At 38.4% G+C, this 20,546-nt stretch overlaps 1 protein-coding gene across 2 annotated transcripts; it reads right to left on the bottom strand.

Moving 5' to 3' along the window:
* Window positions 1-9,379: 9,379 nt before the first annotated feature.
* Window positions 9,380-19,069, bottom strand: LOC21400351 (nudix hydrolase 25). 2 transcript variants are annotated; one of them, XM_024169102.1, is made up of 6 exons: window positions 18,822-19,066; window positions 18,112-18,162; window positions 17,702-17,794; window positions 16,680-16,774; window positions 9,819-9,930; window positions 9,380-9,717 (listed from the first exon to the last, which is right to left on the bottom strand). In XM_024169102.1, exons 1-6 carry the CDS (start codon window positions 18,885-18,887, stop codon window positions 9,613-9,615), a joined length of 522 nt encoding a protein of 173 aa, XP_024024870.1. In that variant the 5' UTR covers window positions 18,888-19,066; the 3' UTR covers window positions 9,380-9,612. The 2 variants fall into 2 exon arrangements, with proteins under 2 accessions (XP_024024870.1, XP_024024871.1); XM_024169103.1 differs by lacking the exon at window positions 18,112-18,162 and having other exon boundaries at window positions 18,822-19,069.
* Between the last annotated feature and the right edge of the window lie 1,477 nt (window positions 19,070-20,546).

Genomic DNA, 20,546 nt, shown 5'->3' with positions numbered 1-20,546 from the left:
CCATCTAAAGGCACATTTGGCCACATTTGTCGATGATTTTTACCTGTTCTGGCTGCTTTTTTTTGCCCTCTCTTTTTTTTTTTTTTTTTTTTTTTTTTTTGAAGATTTCTTTTGACCATCTCCTTATTCATTTTTCCTCTTCTTCTTTTATTATCATTACTTATATTGCTATTATTATTGGATTCATGAATATTGGGCGAAATTTACGCCACGACGCTGCACTTAATACTTTTTTTTTTTTTTTTTTCAATCTCTCTCACACATAATACACGCATTCTGTATTATAAATATACATATATATAATTAAATATGTGTGTATGTATATGTTTATATTATTTTCTAGGTTGACATTGGGCTTTGCAAGTGAGAACATGGAAAATGGGCTGTGAGTTGTCATGGAAATCTGAATATCTTGTCTTATTCCCATGGATTCTTTACTACCATCCTTGGGAGCTACAGTGTTCAATCTAATCTGAATAACGTTTTGTTGTGATTGTTTTTCTATCATCTTTTGATCTCTAAAACGTTTTACTCTTTTTTATCTAAAAGTTTTCTTGTTTCCTCAGTTTCTCTTTATCCTTCTAGCATTCAATTATTCCTGCCAGAAATAATGGAGTTGTGTAAGAGAGTCGCCATAGTATATATATATTAGTCAATGAATAATTGATCTATCCAATTAAAAAGACAAGGGGTCCCTACTCCCTGGCAAAAAACGAAATGGAAAGACCACGCTTTGTTTTTTAATGCAACATTCAACATTCAAATATTCAACGTAGCAAAAAATAAAATTAAAAAACCAGTTGTCGTTTGAGTCTATTAAACGAACAGTCAAACTACAATATATGGATGTGACTTATTCATTAAGAAAAGAATAAGGTACAATAATAATATAGATGAGTCTGATTGTTCTAGAAGGTAATTATCGCCGGTCACTCCTGCTTATACTTTTTTTTTTCATTAAAAAAAATATAGACGAGTCGGGTATTTGTTAAATTTTAAAAACGGAAAAATAACCAAAACACGTTTAAAATTTTAACTTAATTTATATGCCAGAAAATTTTTTCTAACTCCCCCCACTAGCACTAATGTAATATTACGTCAAAATGCGGAGTATCAAAATAATAAAAACCTTCTTTTTAATCATTCAAATATCGCCCATTAATTTTTATTTCCCAACAAATAGCTATTGGTCTTGTTCACCTGTAATTAAAAAGATTCTCATTTAAAGTATATTTCCATAAAAAAAAAATCTCATTTTTTGCACAGAAGGTTTGGGCGTAATGTCGCTCATTCCTATGTGGTAGATTTTGGATTCCCCACAAGGACGAGATAAAGAAGAGTACAAACAGACTTAAATCACAGTTCAAATTTTTTATTACAGTTCTTTTGCTCATAAAAAATTATTGTTATGCAAATCTACAAACCGAACATAATAGAAGCAATAATTACAGTGTGTTTGGCAGGAATGAGAAATGGAGAGAGAGAGGGAGGTTCGCGATCTCAATTCATTAGTTAAGAGGAAAAAAAGGAAGAGAGATGGAGGTAGAATCCCTTAAATCATGCAATCGATTAATAAAAATTTAAAAAGGAATATTTTATCTTGAAAAGAAGTAGTATAAAATAGTTAAAATAAGGGCTGATGTGGTAGATTTTGGATTCCCCACAAGGACGAGATAAAGAAGAGTACAAACAGACTTAAATCACAGTTCAAATTTTTTATTACAGTTCTTTTGCTCATAAAAAATTATTGTTATGCAAATCTACAAACCGAACATAATAGAAGCAATAATTACAGTGTGTTTGGCAGGAATGAGAAATGGAGAGAGAGAGAGGGAGGTTCGCGATCTCAATTCATTAGTTAAGAGGAAAAAAAGGAAGAGAGATAGAGGTAGAATCCCTTAAATCATGCAATCGATTAATAAAAATTTAAAAAGGAATATTTTATCTTGAAAAGAAGTAGTATAAAATAGTTAAAATAAGGGCTGTTCCCGGCCCTTTTTTTTTGAGTTAAAAATTAAAAAAAAATAATTTGAATTATAATTTTATTTAAGTTTATATTCTTTTAAGTTTGAATTTGAGTTTGAACTTGAATTTGGGATTAAAACTTGAGTTCAAGTTTCTCCTTCAACTCGAGTTCAGAAACTCGAACTTAAATTAATGAACAATATTTTTTCTATTCTTAAAATGCTATAATTTTTTCGTTTTAATTCTGATTGAGATGATTTTTTTCTATGCATTGACAACGAAAAGACGAATAAAACCCCACCTATATACCCTATTAAAATTTTTCATCAGCATTAAGTTTTTATTAAAATACTATCTAAATATAAATTCAAGTTTTAACTCACTCAAACACAAACTCAAAAAGATTCTTATCTCAAATAATAACTTAAATATACACAACTAAATACAAATTTAAATTATAATTTTAACTTAAATTATAACTCAAACTTAACTTAAAATTTACACTCAAATCACCTAATTAAAAAAAAAAGGTAAAGAAACAGCCCTCATATCTTTCTTATTTTTATCTCTCCTACCAATCGGAGCTGCCTTGGACAATGGCCAAATTAAAGCCGGTCATTTCTGACTTTGTCCATCCCTTTATACCCAACCCACATGTTACGCTGCCATTAGCTGCAAAATTCCACACATGATTAGCATATAAAAATAGATCATAATTCCCCTAAAAAACAAAAAAGAAAGAAATATCATATTGTAAATCAATTTAATAAACATTTTCTCTTATTTAACGCCACTTGCCCACGTGAAGGCTTTAAAGCGCCTTTTTTTATATTTCTTGAAGGGCGGTTGATACCTTTCTTGAACTCAAGTCTATCTAGCTGGGGCTTTTTTGCATGAGTACCTCCTAAATTTGTCGCGGTTGATAAATCGGTACTTCAAGTTTAAATTTTCACTATCAACTCCTCAAAATTTAAAATTGTTGCATTGCAAGTCCAATAAAAAAAGTGTTAAAAACTTAATAGATTTTTCTTCATGTGCCTTGCACGTGATTTTTAAGAAGAGTATTTTTTTTTTGCTAATGAAGATTTTTAAGAAGAGTATGAATAGTCCAATTTATAATGGAGAAATTAAAAAACCAAAAAAATAAAAGGAAATGAAAGAAGAAAATGTCTCTCTCTTTGCGGCCTACCCCGTGCATTCATCCGGCGACATCTTTTCCGGCCTCTGCAACATACCAGCGTCGGTGAAGAAGATCTCATAGATCTTTATGGGTTTCACGGATCTGGAGCAGATCCTTGCAGCCACAAACCCGTCATCGATTTCTTTGATGGAGATTGCCGAGATCTGAAGTATTGCTAGAAAAATTGTTGCATGCTCCTCTTCGCAATACCGACCGAATAGATATTGTTGTGTGGGAAAATATGGGTGACATGTGGAACGGCGACAGCATGACGCGTGGCCCTACTTTCCCTCAAAAGGCGGCAACCCTTGACACCAAGAGTTCAACTACCCTCGACGCTTAGAGTTCACTACCCCTCGACGCTGCAAAGAGGCCCAAATTAGGGCGTCGACCCTTTGTGCCGTCAAACTTATGCAAACAACCTTCGGAAAAGATCAGAAAGGGCGTGAGGTCTGCGTGACCCAGACGCCGAGGGGAACGCTATTCAGAAAGAAGCCTGACATCATAAAGTTGCGTCTAAAGGTGGGAGACATCTGCAATACAGGCATTAATTGTGAAACTCCTAAACCGCCCTGCAAGGGGCAGTAAGAGATTATAGGAATCTACAGAGCCGTAATAGAAGACCAATTGGTTGAGTGAATAGCCTAAAAGGTGATTAGTGGGCTACAGTCTTAGCCTATTAAGTAGGCCACTCGAGTACTTCCACCTACGAAGGAAAACCACCCACGAAGGAAGCTTGGGTTATAAAAAGGGGCAAAGCCCCATACACTGAGAGAGAGCTCTCCGAAGCATTAGACAATAAAGAGGATACGTGCATGTAAATTGTAAAGAGTCCTAAAGAAATATACCATACATAAATGGATGTAGCTCTTCATTAACAAAGTGAACCACTATAAATCTCGTGTGTTCTCTCATTCAAGTGTTATGTTGATGCTCACAAAACACAACAAACACTTCATAGCATAATTTCAAATATACAGCTAATTTCTAGCCTGTAACCCCGCGGGATACCAGAGGGTAATCCGGCGTATTTCTGTTGACGAAATTTCACCATCAACAGATATACATGCCATCCTTTGGCGATCTACTTTGCCTCTAAGTGGCTGGGCAGATCGCCTCCATCACTCAAGTCTCCACCAGATCTGCACCCTATTAAATCGTCATTTTTTGCTTTATGTCTTCACATGTCTGACCATTTTTGATGAAGTTCAAGTAGGGTCAAGTTCAGATCCAAGTTCAAGTTCGTACCAAGGTGGATATGCGGACCTGGGCCTGAGTTCAGGTTTTGACTTAATTGTTTCTTCAAGCTATTTAGTTCAAGTTCAGACCTAATTTCTTTGCTTGGTGGCTGATCAATTCCAGATGTGGACGTTTTGGGCTAATTGGTGGTGTTAATTGTATCTTTATTGTGTGTTTAAGGTGTGTTTAATTGTGTGTTGAGGCTGGCTGAAAGTGGTTGTTATCTGGTGTGTTTTAATTAGGGGTTTCAGCTGTGTTTAATTGGTTGTAATGGTGGAATTTGTGTGGCTTGTAACTTCAGCTTTTATGTGTGTATCTTAGTAGGCTGAGAAGTTATGTTTTTAGTTTTAAGCTTGTAATTAGTGGCTTATTATTGCAGCCATTAGGAAAAACGTGTCTTTAAAAGAATGTATGTGGCCATAACTGAGATGATTTTGGTGAATTGTAAAACTGAAGCTATTCAGCTATACTCCAGAATTTCTTATCTCTTTGGTGGATTTTCATTGAGTGGTGAATTCTCTATTGTTTCTGTATCTTAAGGTGGTGAGATCTTATCCTTGAGTCGTGAAACATTTCATCCTTTAAATTCTCTTTTTTAAGGGGAAAAAAAAAACCAACCCTTCAAGACATCTTTTCTCATATCCTAAACCTGATTGTAGAGATTCGGTATCAATTTTGGTTTATTTGTTCTTCAATCTAATCATTATATGCAAAAATGGATGAGGAGATAAGATTTGTTATGAATATCGATTAGAAGTTGGGATTGCAAAATGGTTTATTTCTTCTTAAATCTCTCTCTCTTTTTTTTTTCTTCTTTTGTCTTTGCATTAAGCTATTGAAATATATGATTACTTCTTTTCTTGTTCAATTGATCCCCAACCCATCGGCATGATAGATCATAGAACTATTTTTCTAATTGTTTAGTCTTTTTTTTGTCTGTTTAAATTCTTTTCTTATTTTTATTAAACCCAATTTTACTGCCTATACCATTCATGCCCTTCTTAAAAATCACATGCAAGTCACGTGAGGAAAAAATCTATTAAGTTTTTTACACCGTTATTTATTGGACTTGCAATGCAATGAATTTTAAACCTCAAGGGGTTGATTGTCAAGATTTAAAATTAAGAGACTGATTTGCCAATCAAGAAGTTTAGGAGTACTCATGTAAAAAGGCCTACTTATATTTTTTTTAGATTGGGAAAAAGCAAGGTAGTTGCTTTTGCTTATACTTTGAGTATGTTTAAGATTCCCACGAAACTGCGTGATGATTTAATGGTGTGTGATTGGAAAGGTATTGGTGGGGAGGGGATGTGAAAAAATAGGCAGATCAATTGGAAAGTTTTGGATAAGCTATGTCATGTCATGTCTATTTTATTCTTCTTAGATAAAAATTATGTAATAGAGTTTAGTTCCCTTTTTTAATTTGAGTCCCATAAGTAGAAACTATATTGTACTATAATTGGGTTTTGGTTGATTTGAGTTTAAAGTTTAAGAGACAAGTATATTTAAAAGTCAAAACTTGGAGTATAAGTTAAATATTTTAAAAAATTCCACTTCAATGTTATAATTTACATAAAATTTCGTTGGGGCAAATAGTAAGAAAAACAGTAATATATATATATATTGAGGCAAAATTAGAGGGATCCATTGGCCCGTGGGGGACAACTGCACCCCACCCCACTCCTGGGCGTAATGTAGCTCCGCCCTTGCTTTAGATATATGGTAAAATCTAACTAGCCATGCTAAAATATAGCAAAAAACTCAAAATAGTTTACAAATAGCAAAAATTAATATCATTAAAATAATTATTTCGTAGTAATGTAAATATCATTATGATATTTACTATGTAATTTTACTACTCCCATAAATCTGTTATTTTTGCATCCTAAAAAATAGGTGGTCTAGGATTTAAAAGGCCTTGCATGTTTTCAAACAGGCCCCTTTGGCCCAACAAGGCATGCTGGCGTTAAGTAACCCGATCCCTCCCTTTTTTTGTTTTTATCCGGAAAAAAAAGTCCTTATTGAAGGAGAAATTTTTTCTCAATAATTTCTTTCCTGCTACAAAGTTAGGTTTCAATCCTCCTTACATTTCACAATTATATTATGATCCGTTTATTTCATACGTTTAAATCAATAATTTTTTATTTTGATATTTGAAATTTAAATTTTTTGTGAAAAGAAAACATTATAACAGAATTAAAATTATGAATTTAAACACGTGAAATAAATGAGTTTTTAAAGTCTATATCGACTTAATTATTAAATGAAATATCGTTGTTTAAAAAAAATAATCCTCCTTATGAAAGTACAACAGAAGGAGTGATGCTGCTAACGCACTAAGGGCTGCTTAGTATTTCCCTTTTCGGCTTTAGAGGGCCTATTATCAAAGAAAGCTGCTGTTACTAATTGGAGGTGCTACATGCACCTATGTTTCTAGTCTTCTAAATGTGGCCAATCTCTAGCATTGTTTAGTTTTTCATCCGATGTTGATTAGTTTTGGCTGGAAGAGCATATTGCAAATGTCCAGTGTATGAATTCTAATCATTGCTCTACACGTATCAACATTTACATTAAAAGTGAATCACCATAAATTTTATATGTGTTTTTTTATCTTTATTTTATTTTATTTTATTGCTCTCGCTAGTAAATGACAAGAGTAAGACAGCTAAAATGACCTTTAATTAATAATTACTAATAAATCACGTATTTTCATTGTATATATAGGGGTTTCTTCGGTCCCTCCGAGGGACCGTCCCTCCTTTTTCTTATTGTATCTAATGGTTTATATTGAAGTTTTGGCATTTTAAATGTGGTTGGTAATAACCGGTTAATGAGGGGCATCAGATGTCATGTCGTTTTGCATTGAAGAAGCGTGTAATAATATTATTAGTTTGAGTACCACATGTTGTTTTTTTTATCTCACCACCGTGGCTTAGTCTGTATTTGAATAAAGTTTAACATATACCAAGTACTTTTTGGATAAACATTGTCTGAATTAGGGACATATATAACATTAGGGTATATATAAGATGTGTTTATAACTAATGTGACGTCCCTTATTTGTACTGTATAATTAATTTGATACATTAGTTACGTAATATAGTAATGAAAAATGGGAAATTATTTGATGAGTTATGATATTTAATTTAATATAGGTACGTTTAATAAATTGTTGTTCTAGTTGACTTATTTAATACAAAATAACTATCATTATATAAACTAACCATATTTATTAAAATGGAAAAATATCACAAACATCCTATGTGTGAAATATTTTTGAGAATATATAACATCCTATGTGCTAAATATTAATACCCCATTTGCCCTTATTATATCAAAATATAATAAATTATTCTCCAAGTACTTTTAAGGTACCGCATCCTTTACCGAACTAAAAAAATAAAAAATCACATCCAAAAGTGTAAACCTTTTAGCCAAAATAACATTTTTGTCTCCTTTATCTAAACACAAATGTTATCCTATTTATCTGTAAAGAAATTAATAAAATACTCCCCGAAATAACCATTTATGTGGGACTCCTAACCATACCATTTTCAATTATACGCATTTTCTATGGTGAGACTTTTTTAAAAAAACTACCGTGAGACTCTTATTTTTAAGTGTTAGATTAATTTTTCAACGGTTAAATTTGCAGCATGAGTAGTTCTGTGCGGCGCACTATAAATTTTTAATACTGACCTCCGTAGATTTAACTGTTGAAAAATTAATCAAACAATTAAAAATAGGGTCTCACCATAAAGAATACCTTATATTAAATACCATCAAAACAATTTGTTTAAGTTTTAAAATTTGTAATTTTTTTTAAGATTTATTAACCTCAATAATTAATTTAGATCATTAATGAGACTATGAATATAGTTGTGGATAGAGCTGTAAGTTTAGGTTGGGCCAAGCAGACCAGTCGGTCTAGTCCAAGATCCGTCACTGTTGATCTAGTTCGGCCCAAACTATTGAGCCAGTCCAATACTCTATAATCAAAACTATTATGATCGGTCGACTTTTATTTTCTCTTTTTTTTTAAAAAAAAAACTCCTTTGTAAAAGTCTAAGTAGGACTTTTAGGACTCAGTTGAGCTGGCATTCCTCCCTTTAGATTAAAAGTTTAGGTTGTTCCGGCCTGAACATTATTTTCAGACCATCGAGCCCGGGCTAGACTAGGTGGCTCGAACTTTTAGCTCTAGTTGTTGCTGATGTAGCCTCAATCAAACAACTTATATAGCAATTTTATTCGGAGAATGGGGAGTTTCTTCTCTTTGCTTTCCTTAAGTAGCAACACAATGGATAATAAGGACTCGTCAAAAAAATTTAAGTTATTGTTACTGTGATTTTGATGGATTAACTAATATTTCACTATCTTTTAGTTAATCATTAATTATTATTAATTAACAGTACATATTTAGCTTCCCTTGCGTACATATGAATAGGAATTTATTATCTTTTTTGAATGTTTGGAATTACTCTATCCCCTTGTTACGTTTTTTGTGCTTAATTGTTTCGTCTTCAGATCCCTTGTTACGTTGTTGTATTCTGTTCAGAAATATCCAAAATTTTGCATCGACTAAAAATAAAAAAAGTGCATGAATTTACTACAAAAGACACCATTCAAATTCATTATTACAATAAACCCAGGTCAAGTGCAGTACTCCACCCATGTCAACCGGTTCTATAAATAAAAAAATTAAAAAGAAGCTCATATAATGATGTCCACGTGCTAATAGAATACACAATGAAAAGTAATTTATCATCAAAAGCATTCAAAAAGCAACCGAGAGACGTCCCACCTGAGGGACGCAAGAAGAAGCTTATATATGCATGTATTTTTTAAAAAGTAGAACTGACTTTTATTGGAGTGTAGCATTTACTTTTAAAATAAGCGCTATGTTAGTTATGGAAGAAACAAGATTGAGTTACAAACGGGATGTCGTTTACGAAAATGAACGTGTTGCTTCATGTAGATAGAATGTTGTTTGCCCTTGAACGACACTAACAATTCGTAATTGTTATTCAAATGAAACAAACCAATTGATTTGAAAAAAAAAAGGATTTTATTGTGATAAGGCTCAAAAGAAAGCAAACATCTAACTTGAAGTTTGATCACCATAACCATTTACAAAGAAGCTGAGCACCACTGAGACCAAATAAAATGGGTAGAAAACAAGCTAACAACACGGACACATATAACTACAAGCACAAGAAGAGTCACAACATTCACCATTTACTCGATCTACATCTCGCGGATTGTTCATTTCTGTTGAAGTAAGGCTTGAAGGTTCTCATAACTTCCTCATATGTTGGCCTCTTGTAGTCCACTGCCTGTGTAATCAGTCATGATCTTCATATGTTAGAAAGTCCTTAAAAGATTATAACAAGATCAATCATTCGAAGGAAAATGTGTCTTTCTCAAGGAAAATTACCTGCTCGATAACTTCTTCGGGGGTCGCCCATTTCCACTCTGCAAATTCTGGATCCGCTTCCCCATTAGCTAAGTTGACTTCACTCTCATCTTTTGTTAATCTCATGAGAAACCTGTTAGTTTTGTCCAAACTCATTGTCAGTTAAAACTGAAAATTCCTCGGTACCCGGTAGAGTATCCATGTAAGTCTAAAGGCAGATGAATTTATGATATTTTGAATGCTGACAAAACTAGTACAAGAAGGCAACTCCTATGTACTTAAAGATTACAAAAGACAGGGAGGAGAGAAGAAACATAGATACTGACGAGCAATTGTTAGGTTCCTGTTTTCCTAAGTCCTTTTCTAGTCAGTGTCTGTAAGTCAAGTAAGCATTTGAATGGAAATTAACCATAAAATGGGTATGGCTCCTTGTATTAAAAAGAAGAACGATTATAGATAGAAGGGGGAATTCGAGGACCCCAGACCTCCAATAGTCTAATTCTCACGATAACAAAATATTCGATACCTCCCAACCCAACAGGTGGGCTATTTATACTATCCTTATCTAACCAACTGGACACTCTCCACCCACGTTCCATTCCACTCACCCTCCCTAATCCCAAGATCAAGGATCCTAACAGAATTGCTAATCCCCACAACTAATCCTCCATCAAATTACCAACCAGTCCTTGTTGGTCCTTCTTCCTTCTTCTAGCATAAACCAATTTAATAGGCGGAGACCTATCAATACTCCCCCCCTGGAGACCAACCTTGTCCCCAAGGTTGAAAGCTGGAAATTGGTCCCGAATCAGAGCCACAGGTTCCCAAGTGGCATCCCCTGAGGAAAGGCCCTCCCAACGAACCAGAATTTCTTTCACTTGGCGCCCCCCCAACGAAGATGGTGCGAACGTCCAACACAGCAGCCGGCTTGACAACCAGTTCCAAGTCGGCCATCAACTGCCCAGGGAGAGGCTGACCCTGGTACTGCTGCCCCCTGAACGGCTTCAGCTGGGAGACGTGAAAAACAGGGTGAATCTTGGCAGAAGCAGGTAAGTCTAAGCGATACGCCACCTGACCAATTTTCTCCAAGATGGCGAACGGCCCTAGAAGCGAGGAATGAGCTTCTCATTAACCTTCCGAGCAATGGATTTCATGAAATATGGACGGAGTCGAAGCAAAACCAGGTCGCCCGGAGCGAACTGTGCTTCCCAGCGATGTTTGTCTGCGAACTCTTTCATGTGTTGTTGGGCCAAACGGAGGTGCTCTTTAAGGACATCCAGCATTTGATTTCTCTCCTGTAATTGGGTGGCAACTTCCTGGACAGCGGTAGAATCCTCTTGGAAACGCTGGATAGTAGGGGGTTCCCGCCCATATACCGCTCGAAAAGGAGAACACTTAATGGACGCATTATACGAAGTGTTGAACCAATATTCTGCCCAAGGCAGAAAAGACAACCAGGACCGTGGTTTGTCGCAAGCAAAGCAACGGAGAAAGGTCTCCAGGCAGCGATTGGTTACCTCGGACTGGCTGTCCGTCTGTGGATGATAGGCAGTACTCGGCTGCAGCTTTGTTCCCTGTAGTTTAAACAGTTCTCGCCAAAACAAACTCATGAAAATTGAATCGCGGTCGCTGACGATCGAACGGGGAAACCCGTGTAGGCGAACAATCTCCTGAACAAACACAGAGGCTACCTGTTTAGCCGTGTAAGGATGGGCCATAGGACAGAAATGGGCGTACTTGGAAAGGCGATCCACGACGACCAAGATAGTATCCATTCCTTTGGACTTCGGAAGCCCCCCAATGAAGTCCATGGCTATATCCTCCCAAATTTGTTGGGGAAGCGGAAGAGGTTGTAATAAGCCTCCCGGTGAGAGTGCTTCAGTTTTAGCCTGCTGACATCGTTCATAGTGGGCAACAAAGTCCCTGATTGCTTGTTTCATGCATTTCCAAAAAAAATTCGCCGCAATCCGTTTATATGACCACAAAAACCCGGAATGCCCCCTATAACCGAACTATGGAAATCGTGGAGTACCTGAGGAGTCCAAGAGAGAGGCAGCACTAACCGTCCCCGAAACCACAGCAAATCGTTGCGAAGAACGTACCCCTCACATATTGACCGTCCTTGGCGGATGGCAGTAGTGATGTCCCGGCTGTTGGGGTCCTAGAGCTGGCCCTGCCGGAGTGCCGTCATGTCGACTGGATGTGGGATGGAAAGGGCTGCGAATTCCATCGGCGAATCGTCCCCCCAACGTGAAAGGGCATCTGCGACCCGATTCGCGGCGCCGGGTTTGTACTGCACCTCAAAGTCATAACCGAGGAGCTTGGTGATAAGGCGCAGCTGATCAGGAGGTAACACACGCTGATCCATGAGGAATTTAAGACTCCGCTGATCGGCCCAGATAAGAAAATGCCGCCCCAACAGGTAATGCCTCCATTTCTGAACGGCCAAGACAATAGCGAGGAGCTCCCGCTCGTAAACTGACTTCAAACGAGAAGAAGCGGACAACACCTTGCTAAAGTAAGCGATTGGCCGACCCTCCTGCATTAGTACCGCGCCCATGCCGCTGCCCGACGCGTCAGTTTCAAGGACGACTAATTTCGTGAGGTTCGGCATGGCCAACACTGGGAGCTCAATCATCGCGCGCTTAAGGAGGAGAAAGGCAGCCTCTGCCGTGGAAGACCAGGTGAACGAGCCCTTCTTGAGCAAGTCGGTTAGGGGACGGGCTAAGGATCCATACCCCATGACAAACCGTCTATAGTAGCCTGTAAGGCCCAGGAAGCCCCGCAATTCCCTAACCGCCCTAGGGGAAGGCCATGACAACATCGCACTAAACTTAGATTGGTCTGCGGATACTCCCTCAGCCGACAGAACGTGTCCTAAATAATTGACCTACCCTTGTCCAAAAACACATTTCTCGAAATTGGCAAACAAGGCCTCCTGTTTCAATACTTCCAGCACACTCCTTAAATGTGTGAGATGATCCGCCCACGTCCGGCTGTAAATCAAAATGTCATCGAAAAACACTAAAACAAATTTTCGTAAGAAGGGGCGGAATACCGAATTCATTAGGGCTTGGATTGTAGCCGGTGCGTTGGTGATACCAAAAGGCATGACGCGGAACTCGTAATGCTCTTCATGCGTCCGAAACGCTGTCTTCTCCACGTCACTCTCGCGTACCTTGATTTGGTGGTAGCCAGACTTCAAATCCAATTTGGACAATACGGTCGCCCCGTGCAACTCATCATGCAACTCATCAAGCAGCTCATCAATGATTGGAATTGGAAATTTGTCTGGAATGGTTAACTGATTCAAGGCTCGATAGTCCACACAGAATCGCCAACTTCCATCCTTCTTTCGGACCAACAGCACGAGCCTGGCGTAGGGGCTACTGCTGGGCCGAATAATGCCCGAGGCCATCATGTCTGCCATTAGTCGCTCAATCTCAGCCTTTTGAATTTGAGGGTACCTGTAAGGCCGGTTATTGGGCGGGGTTGCACCCTCACGGAGGGCAATACAGTGATCCTTAGCTCGGCAATGGGGCAACCCCTTAGGCATGCTGAATACGGAGTGGAACTCCTAGATGAGGGGCTCGCAACTCGGAGGCAATGGCCGCATATCATCCTCCACTCTTCCGTCCTGGGTTGCTCGAAGTTCCAGTAACACTCCCATCCTGGTATGGTTCCAAATTCGTGATAATGAACGTAGGCTCACCGGAGAATAACTCAACGAGGGGTCCCCTGTCAGACAAATCCACTCAGTTCCTTCCTGGAACCGCATGGTGAAGTTGGCCCAACCGGCTCGGACTTCCCCCAACGTCCTCAGCCATGAAATTCCTAGAACCAAATCCGCGCTGCCCAGCTCGAAAGGAAAAAAATCTTCGACTACCCAAAATCCCTATACGAGCACCCTAACCCCCCCGCAAATCCCCCTTTGTTGGAAGCTCATGCCATTACCTACCTCAATCTTATGGCGGACAGACAAATCCGTGGGAATCGCCAGACTGTGCACTAGGTCTGCCGCTATGAAGCTGTGGGAGGCTCCACTGTCCACCAGTATGACCACTTCCCGGCCACCCAAGTCCCCTTTTAGCTTCATAGTCTTGGCTGTCGCCATTCCCTTGAGGGAATTTAAGGAGAGCCCCAAGGCTTCCTCCGTCGGCCCTCCAGTGACCTTGGTCGTCTCCTCCCCCACCTCTTGACCCTCGTCTTCACTTTCCTCCTCCTCCCCCACCGCGAGAAGGACTTGCAATTGCTTGTTTCGACACCTGTGACCCGGGCTATACTTCTCATCACACCGGAAGCATAACCCACGAGCTCGCCGCTGTTGAGCCTCGTTGTACGTCAGTCGTCGGTAGTTGGAGCCACCTCCTGTCGTCGCACCTGCCGTCGTGGGTGAGTCGCGATTCCTTGTACCTACCGTCGCGGGTGAGTCGCGATTCCTGCTGGGCAGAGCTAGGTCACGCGACATTTGGGATCGAAGAGAGCTCTCAGACTTATCAGTCGGGTTAAAAGGAGTCGGAGCTGGGTTTGGGTTGCTGAACCCTGCTCTGCCGCCCCACTCTGTACGGGTATTTCGACCCGCCCGCGCCTTCCGGATCCGGTCGACCACATCCAATCGATCTTCAGCCTACTGGGCCAGATCCATGGCCGTAACCAAATTCATGGGCCTGTGCATTTTGACCTCTGCTCTTATGTCTTCCCTTAGTCCATTGAGGAATGCTCCTCTGAAAACACTCTTTGGTATCCCTCTCATCGCCGCTGCGAGGGACTCAAACTCCTCTCTGAATTCCGCCACCGTCCCTCCTTGCCGGAGTGCCATAAGTCTCTCGGTAGGGTCCCTTTCCCAGGAACGGCCAAAATGATGGAGGATAGCCTCTTGGAGGTCTTCCCAGTCCACGAAAGGCTCCTAGGTATCCAGCCACTAATACCACCCTAAGGCCCTGCCCTCCATGCAGACGGAGGCCACCATCACCTTCTCTCCTCCGATGCCGTTAATGGTGAAGTATCGTTCGGCTAGAAAAATCCAGCCGTGTGGATCCTCTCCCTGAAATAGTGGAAGTTCAAGTTTCTTACCTCGATGATCAACCCGTGCGCCCTCTATCCGGGGACCGGTAACGGTGATATCCCTTTCTTCCCCTCGCCTGATCTCTCCTCGGAGGACTGGGATCCGCACGAGCCGGCGGGCCAGGTCCTCGCCTAGGTGGAGTTTGCTCGTTTCGGTTCTCCCCTGGCGGAGAGTAGTCCCCCCTGTCTCTCCTCGGAGGAGAGCGCTGGTTACGTACTTGCTGGATCATGAGATCCTCGAGTCGGCCGATCGTTCCCTGGATTCCATCCACCTTAGCTCCCATCGCCGCAACTACTCCTTGCACTTCACCGAGTCTCACTCCCATGTTCGCCACCTCCTCCTACAACCTTGGTACTGGGTCTACCATTGTTTCGGAGGTTTGTAGAGCATCCTGGAAACTGTTCAACCTCCTCTCCAACGCTCCCCAGCGGCTGGCTGATTAGCCATGGATCGACGGGCTCTGATACCAAATTGTTAGGTTCATGTTTTCCTAAGTCCTTTTCTAGTCAGTGTCCGTAAGTCAAGTAAGCATTTGAATGGAAATTAACCATAAAATGGGTATGGCTCCTTGTATTAAAAAGAAGAACGATTACAGATAGAAGGGGGAATTCGAGGACCCCAGACCTCCAATAGTCTAATTCTCACGATAACAAAATATTCGATACCTCCCAACCCAACAGCTGGGCTATTTATACTATCCTTATATAACCAACTGGACACTCTCCACCCACGTTCCATTCCACTCACCCTCCCTAATCCCAAGACCAAGGATCCTAACAGAATTGCTAATCCCCACAACTAATCCTCCATCAAATTACCAACCAGTCCCTGTTGGTCCTTCTTCCTTCTTCTAGCATAAACCAATTTAATAGGTGGAGACCTATCAAATAAGTAAACTAAACACAACAATTGTAATATTTTTAAGAACCAAACAAAGCTTTTGCACGTCCCTAGTGTCTCATAAATAATTTATAGGCAGTTGACGAGCAAAAACCATGTTAAAGGTTTATTCAGAGTAACATACCCTACAGAATGAGGTTGAGCAAAAACATGTATAATTTTTCTGCAATCATGAAAAATTAGTTTTATGACACACCATCAAACTAACATATAAGTTTTCAAGGGTTAAGAAGCTGGGACAAAACAAGCACTTAAGTTTTATAAAACCAACAGAATTTTGACACGTGCATTCCTGGTGTTGATGATGAAATTTTTTATGACGTGTAACATTTCTCTACATGGTAATCAGTTAATAGGCAGCAAGTTATTATTGTAACCTCAACAAGAATTAAAAAATCCTAGTTAATTGAGAGCAAACCTCACTATAGTAGCTCAACTTGTAACAAATGAAACTGAAAGACCACTTTCACTTGATGATGGAGTGATCAGAATCTAGTTAGCCTCTCGAAATGAACGTTAGGTATACAAGAAGACAAGATTAATTAATGGTGTCTTGCTATCAAAAGTATTGAAGTGATCTCAGTCGACGATATCTAATCCAACTAGTCCAAGCTATAAATCCTAAAGTTACTATTTCCATTCTCTGAAATCTGATTTGAACTTTTACTAGTCAAGGAGAGACCAAAACAAACAAAAAAAAGATGATAAGTGTTTCCTTATCTATTAAAACCTCTTTACGTCCAAGTAACCAAATGAGGGAAAGTTTGCAGAGAGAACGTCCTAAACTTCAGAAATGGTGAAACATGCTGTAGCAATTGCCTTTTTCTTACATATTAAATGAGGATTTCATAAACTAAACACGGTTTCTTGTTTTTCTTGGTTACTAATTGTATTTGTGAGAAGGAAGAAAGACGTACCACTTCTGAGCCTGTCCATGCCATTCACCTCCCCAGAGACGATTGACTTTGGCCTTCACCGCTGGAGGGAAGTCGTAAGTCAACCAATTTGGCACCTGTCATTGTGTAACTCAATCATAAGTAAAACAACTTGTTAACACCGCACTCATCCCATAAACAAATTTATACATCATTTTAACAGTGGTGAAATCAATAATTCAAAACGAAAAGTCTTTAAATCACTGCTGTAAATGGCCCCCTGTCCTCTGGCCATCTTTCCTTAAACAGTCTGTTAGGAACCTGCGAGTTAGAGAGTAATAACCACAAGAAGAGAAAAAGAAGATTGGCAAATAACAGCGCAAATGGGGCGTCTGCTCCTTTTATTCAGTAACGAGCCACCATAGACTCGTGGCCATGGCTGAGTACAAGCTAATTTGTATGTAAGGAAATGTAAATGGTTGAGGAAGACCTGGGAATTTCGAGGTCCCACCCTCCCAATGCTCAAAGCACCCAAAATAACTGAATGCCTTTCCCAAGGTCCCCGTGCACCCTTAAATCCCCTGATTCCTACAATCCTTCTAACAGACTTCTCCACGTCAGCTCTTAGTTCCCGAAATTACATTCCCCCCCTAACACTTACTCTATTCTCACTCCCCATACCCTTGCGCTTCCTAGAATAGACAAACTTCAGTGGGGGGGCTAACACAGTCTCCTAAATTTGTGGTGGTTGAGTGGAAACATAGATACCATACATCAACATCTTTCCACAGTTCTAATCAAAACTCTTTAGTGTGACTGATTGAAAATACAAGTTTTCACCAAATTCTCCATAAAGACCTAGTACCAAGTGAATTGAAAAACAACCCTTTGATTGAGATTTGTTTGTGCACATATGTGAAGAAAAAGAGATTCAAATTACTATAATAGCTATTTTCACAAATCTTCTCAGCCATACGGAATATGAATGAAAAATGCATTACGTGCTCAGGATCCATTGCAAGACCAAAGTGGCATAAAGCAATAACACGATTTTTCGCACAAACCTCAGCAATGAATTCAGCTGATACTATCCCGGTTTCTTCTCGCAACTCCCTAATAGCTGCCAATTTTGGTTCTTCACCCTCTTCAATTCCTCCCTGAGATTAAAGATCCGAAAATAAGAGACAAGAAAAGAAAAATTAAGCTTAACTCAAAGTTGGAAAGACCGTGTTTGCGGTGGATGACAGTAAAATCATTCAAAATTTCACCCTTTGAGAAAGGATCAAAATTGCTCCCTTAGAGGTAAAGAAAAGGCTAGGACAAAATAATAATTTCAATTTTACAGATTTCACAAAATTTTGATACGTATGCATTCATGATAGCATTTTTCATGATATGTATCATTGCTTTTGATAAAATAACTGGTCTGTTCATAGCACGTAGAGCATCTAACTGTATAGTACATATATATCACCTGAGGCATCTGCCATGCTCCAGGGACATTCAATCTCGATGCCACAAAAACCTGTAAGATCTCGGCGAGGTTAGAGTTTTTGACTAACAATTTTCATGCATCGAAGTAGAACAGGAGTCCTCAGTTTGGAGAAACAAATTTGTGTACTCTGTAGCCTTTTGTGCCTCAAACAATATTTCATTTACTCATGTTCCAATTCGAAACTAAATAAATATTTCAAGACTAGCTTATAAATGCCAAAAAACTACTGAATTGCGAGTTTCTTTAAACTATTGATTAGATACCCTACTAATTTGAGTTTCTTGTAAGCCTAAAAAATCCCATAATAATTTATGTTTTAATCCAATGCAGGGAGATTCTGAACGTTCCCAATTACAGAACAGTCCAGAATACGGATCTACATTCATACACTGCGAAAAGTAATTAAAAGAATACAATATTGTTGATTTTGCAATATTTCGAGTAAAAATTAACCAAATCTCCACCAGAAAACGCCAGATAGGAAAGAAAACAAACTTAAAGCCAAGAAATGAACTTTTTTCCATGAAGAGTCAAACTGAATTATCAAATTTGACATAACATCCAAAGATTCCAAATCAAGACCAAAACAGATAAGACAGACCAAAATATTTGTCTGTAAAATATTAATATGTAAAAAACAATTAAAAAAGAGGGAACAAAAACGAAGTTTTGTGTGAATTTAGTGGAACCTGATCATCGGAGTTAATGAGGCAAACACCAACGTTGGGACGGTAACCACGGGGCAGACCCTCCATTGTTCAGAGTCTGAGAGGAAAAGGCCTTTCTCTTTTTCGCTCTCTCCTCTCTATCTGGGAATAAATGCGATGACCATCAGAAATTTTGAACTAGAAAAAGAAATAGAAGAGAAGTAGAAGCAGAAGAAAAAGAAAAAGAAAATAAAATAAAATGGGTTTTTGATGATATGTGGGAATGAGTGAAGGACAAAAATGGTGAGTCAGGTTAGAGGAGAGAGAGAGAGAGAGAGAGAGAGAGAGTTTTTGTTTGTTTGACCCCACGTCACTTTTTATCTTGCGCACTCGTGCGCTCTTGCTTTAGTACAATCAATCAGTTAATATTATCATGAGCAGGGATACCCTGCTCTTCATCCCATTATCTTATCGTGAACCCTGCTATTAGTTTGTTGGATTGCAGAAAATCAGTGTCAACTGCTTAATATACAGTCTCTGTTCACAGTCTGTGTGACACTAACTGCTCTTGTTCTTTTGTATCAAAACTTAAAAAAAATTTAAACTCAAGTTATAATTATATTCAAGTTCATACTCATTTATAAAATTTAAGTTTGAAGTCGAGTTTTAATTTGAATTTGGGACGAAAATCTGAGTTTAAGTTTTCCCTTCAACTCAAGTTATTAAATTCAAACTCAAATTAATAAACAATATATTTTTATTCTTAAAAACACCATAATTTTTTCGTTTTAATTCTGATTGAGATGATTTTCTTTTCTATGCGTTCACAATGAAGAGATGAATAAAATCTCATCCATGTACCCTATTAAAATTTTTCATCACTATTGAATTTTTATTAAAATACTATCTAAATACAAATTTAAGTTTTGACCAACCCAAACACAAACTCAAATAGATTCTCAATTTAAACCATAACTCAAATGTGCACATCCAAACACAAATTCAAGTTACAACTTCAACTCAAGTTATAACTCAAATTCAACTCAAGATCTACACTCAAATCACCATAACTCAAAAATGCAACCGAACAAGCTCTATGTCTTGTGCAATTTTTCCAACCAAGAGAGAGAGAGAGAAAAAGCTGCTTATGAGTTTGTGTAACTACAAGGAAGTAGCTTACCTTTCTACCAAAAAGGAAGTAGATTATCAGGGGAAAAAAAACTATAAGCAAGTAATTTCTATCGTTATTTTTCCAATAGTATCCCAAATATGAGTTGTTTTTCTAAGACCCTAAATATGAGTTCTAGGTACAACTAACTTAAAGAAAAATATATATCAATGGAATTATAGGATAGATATTTTATCGACGTAATTTTTATGTGTTAATTTTTAGAGTATAATTTAATAATACTTTTACAAACAAATTCTCGATGATATGATATACAAAGCCAAAAGAAATAAACAAATTGTCCCCATTTCAGTATTTAGATTTTGTTTTAATTGATCATAACTATACAAAGTAAACACCTAAATTCTTTAAGTGAATCTGCAATGTCATTATACGTAAGGTGTAAGATGAATAAAAAAAATTATTGTTAAAATGAAAATAAATTAATAATGATAAATAAAAATAAATAGAGCATTGGTCTTAACAATATTTTTCTCTCTCCCTCTGTTAGGGTTTTATCTTTTCATCTGATTACTTCCTTGTGCCGTCTAAGAAGTGGGCATGAAAGGGCTGAAATTTGGCGCCGCCTTCGGGCGGTG

This window comes from Morus notabilis, unplaced genomic scaffold (genome assembly GCF_000414095.1).
Source record: "Morus notabilis unplaced genomic scaffold, ASM41409v2 Scaffold109, whole genome shotgun sequence".
In the NCBI taxonomy this organism is placed as follows: Eukaryota; Viridiplantae; Streptophyta; class Magnoliopsida; order Rosales; family Moraceae; genus Morus; species Morus notabilis.
Note: the sequence above shows the minus strand (reverse complement) of the source record. Positions and strands in the feature narration are given on the sequence as shown.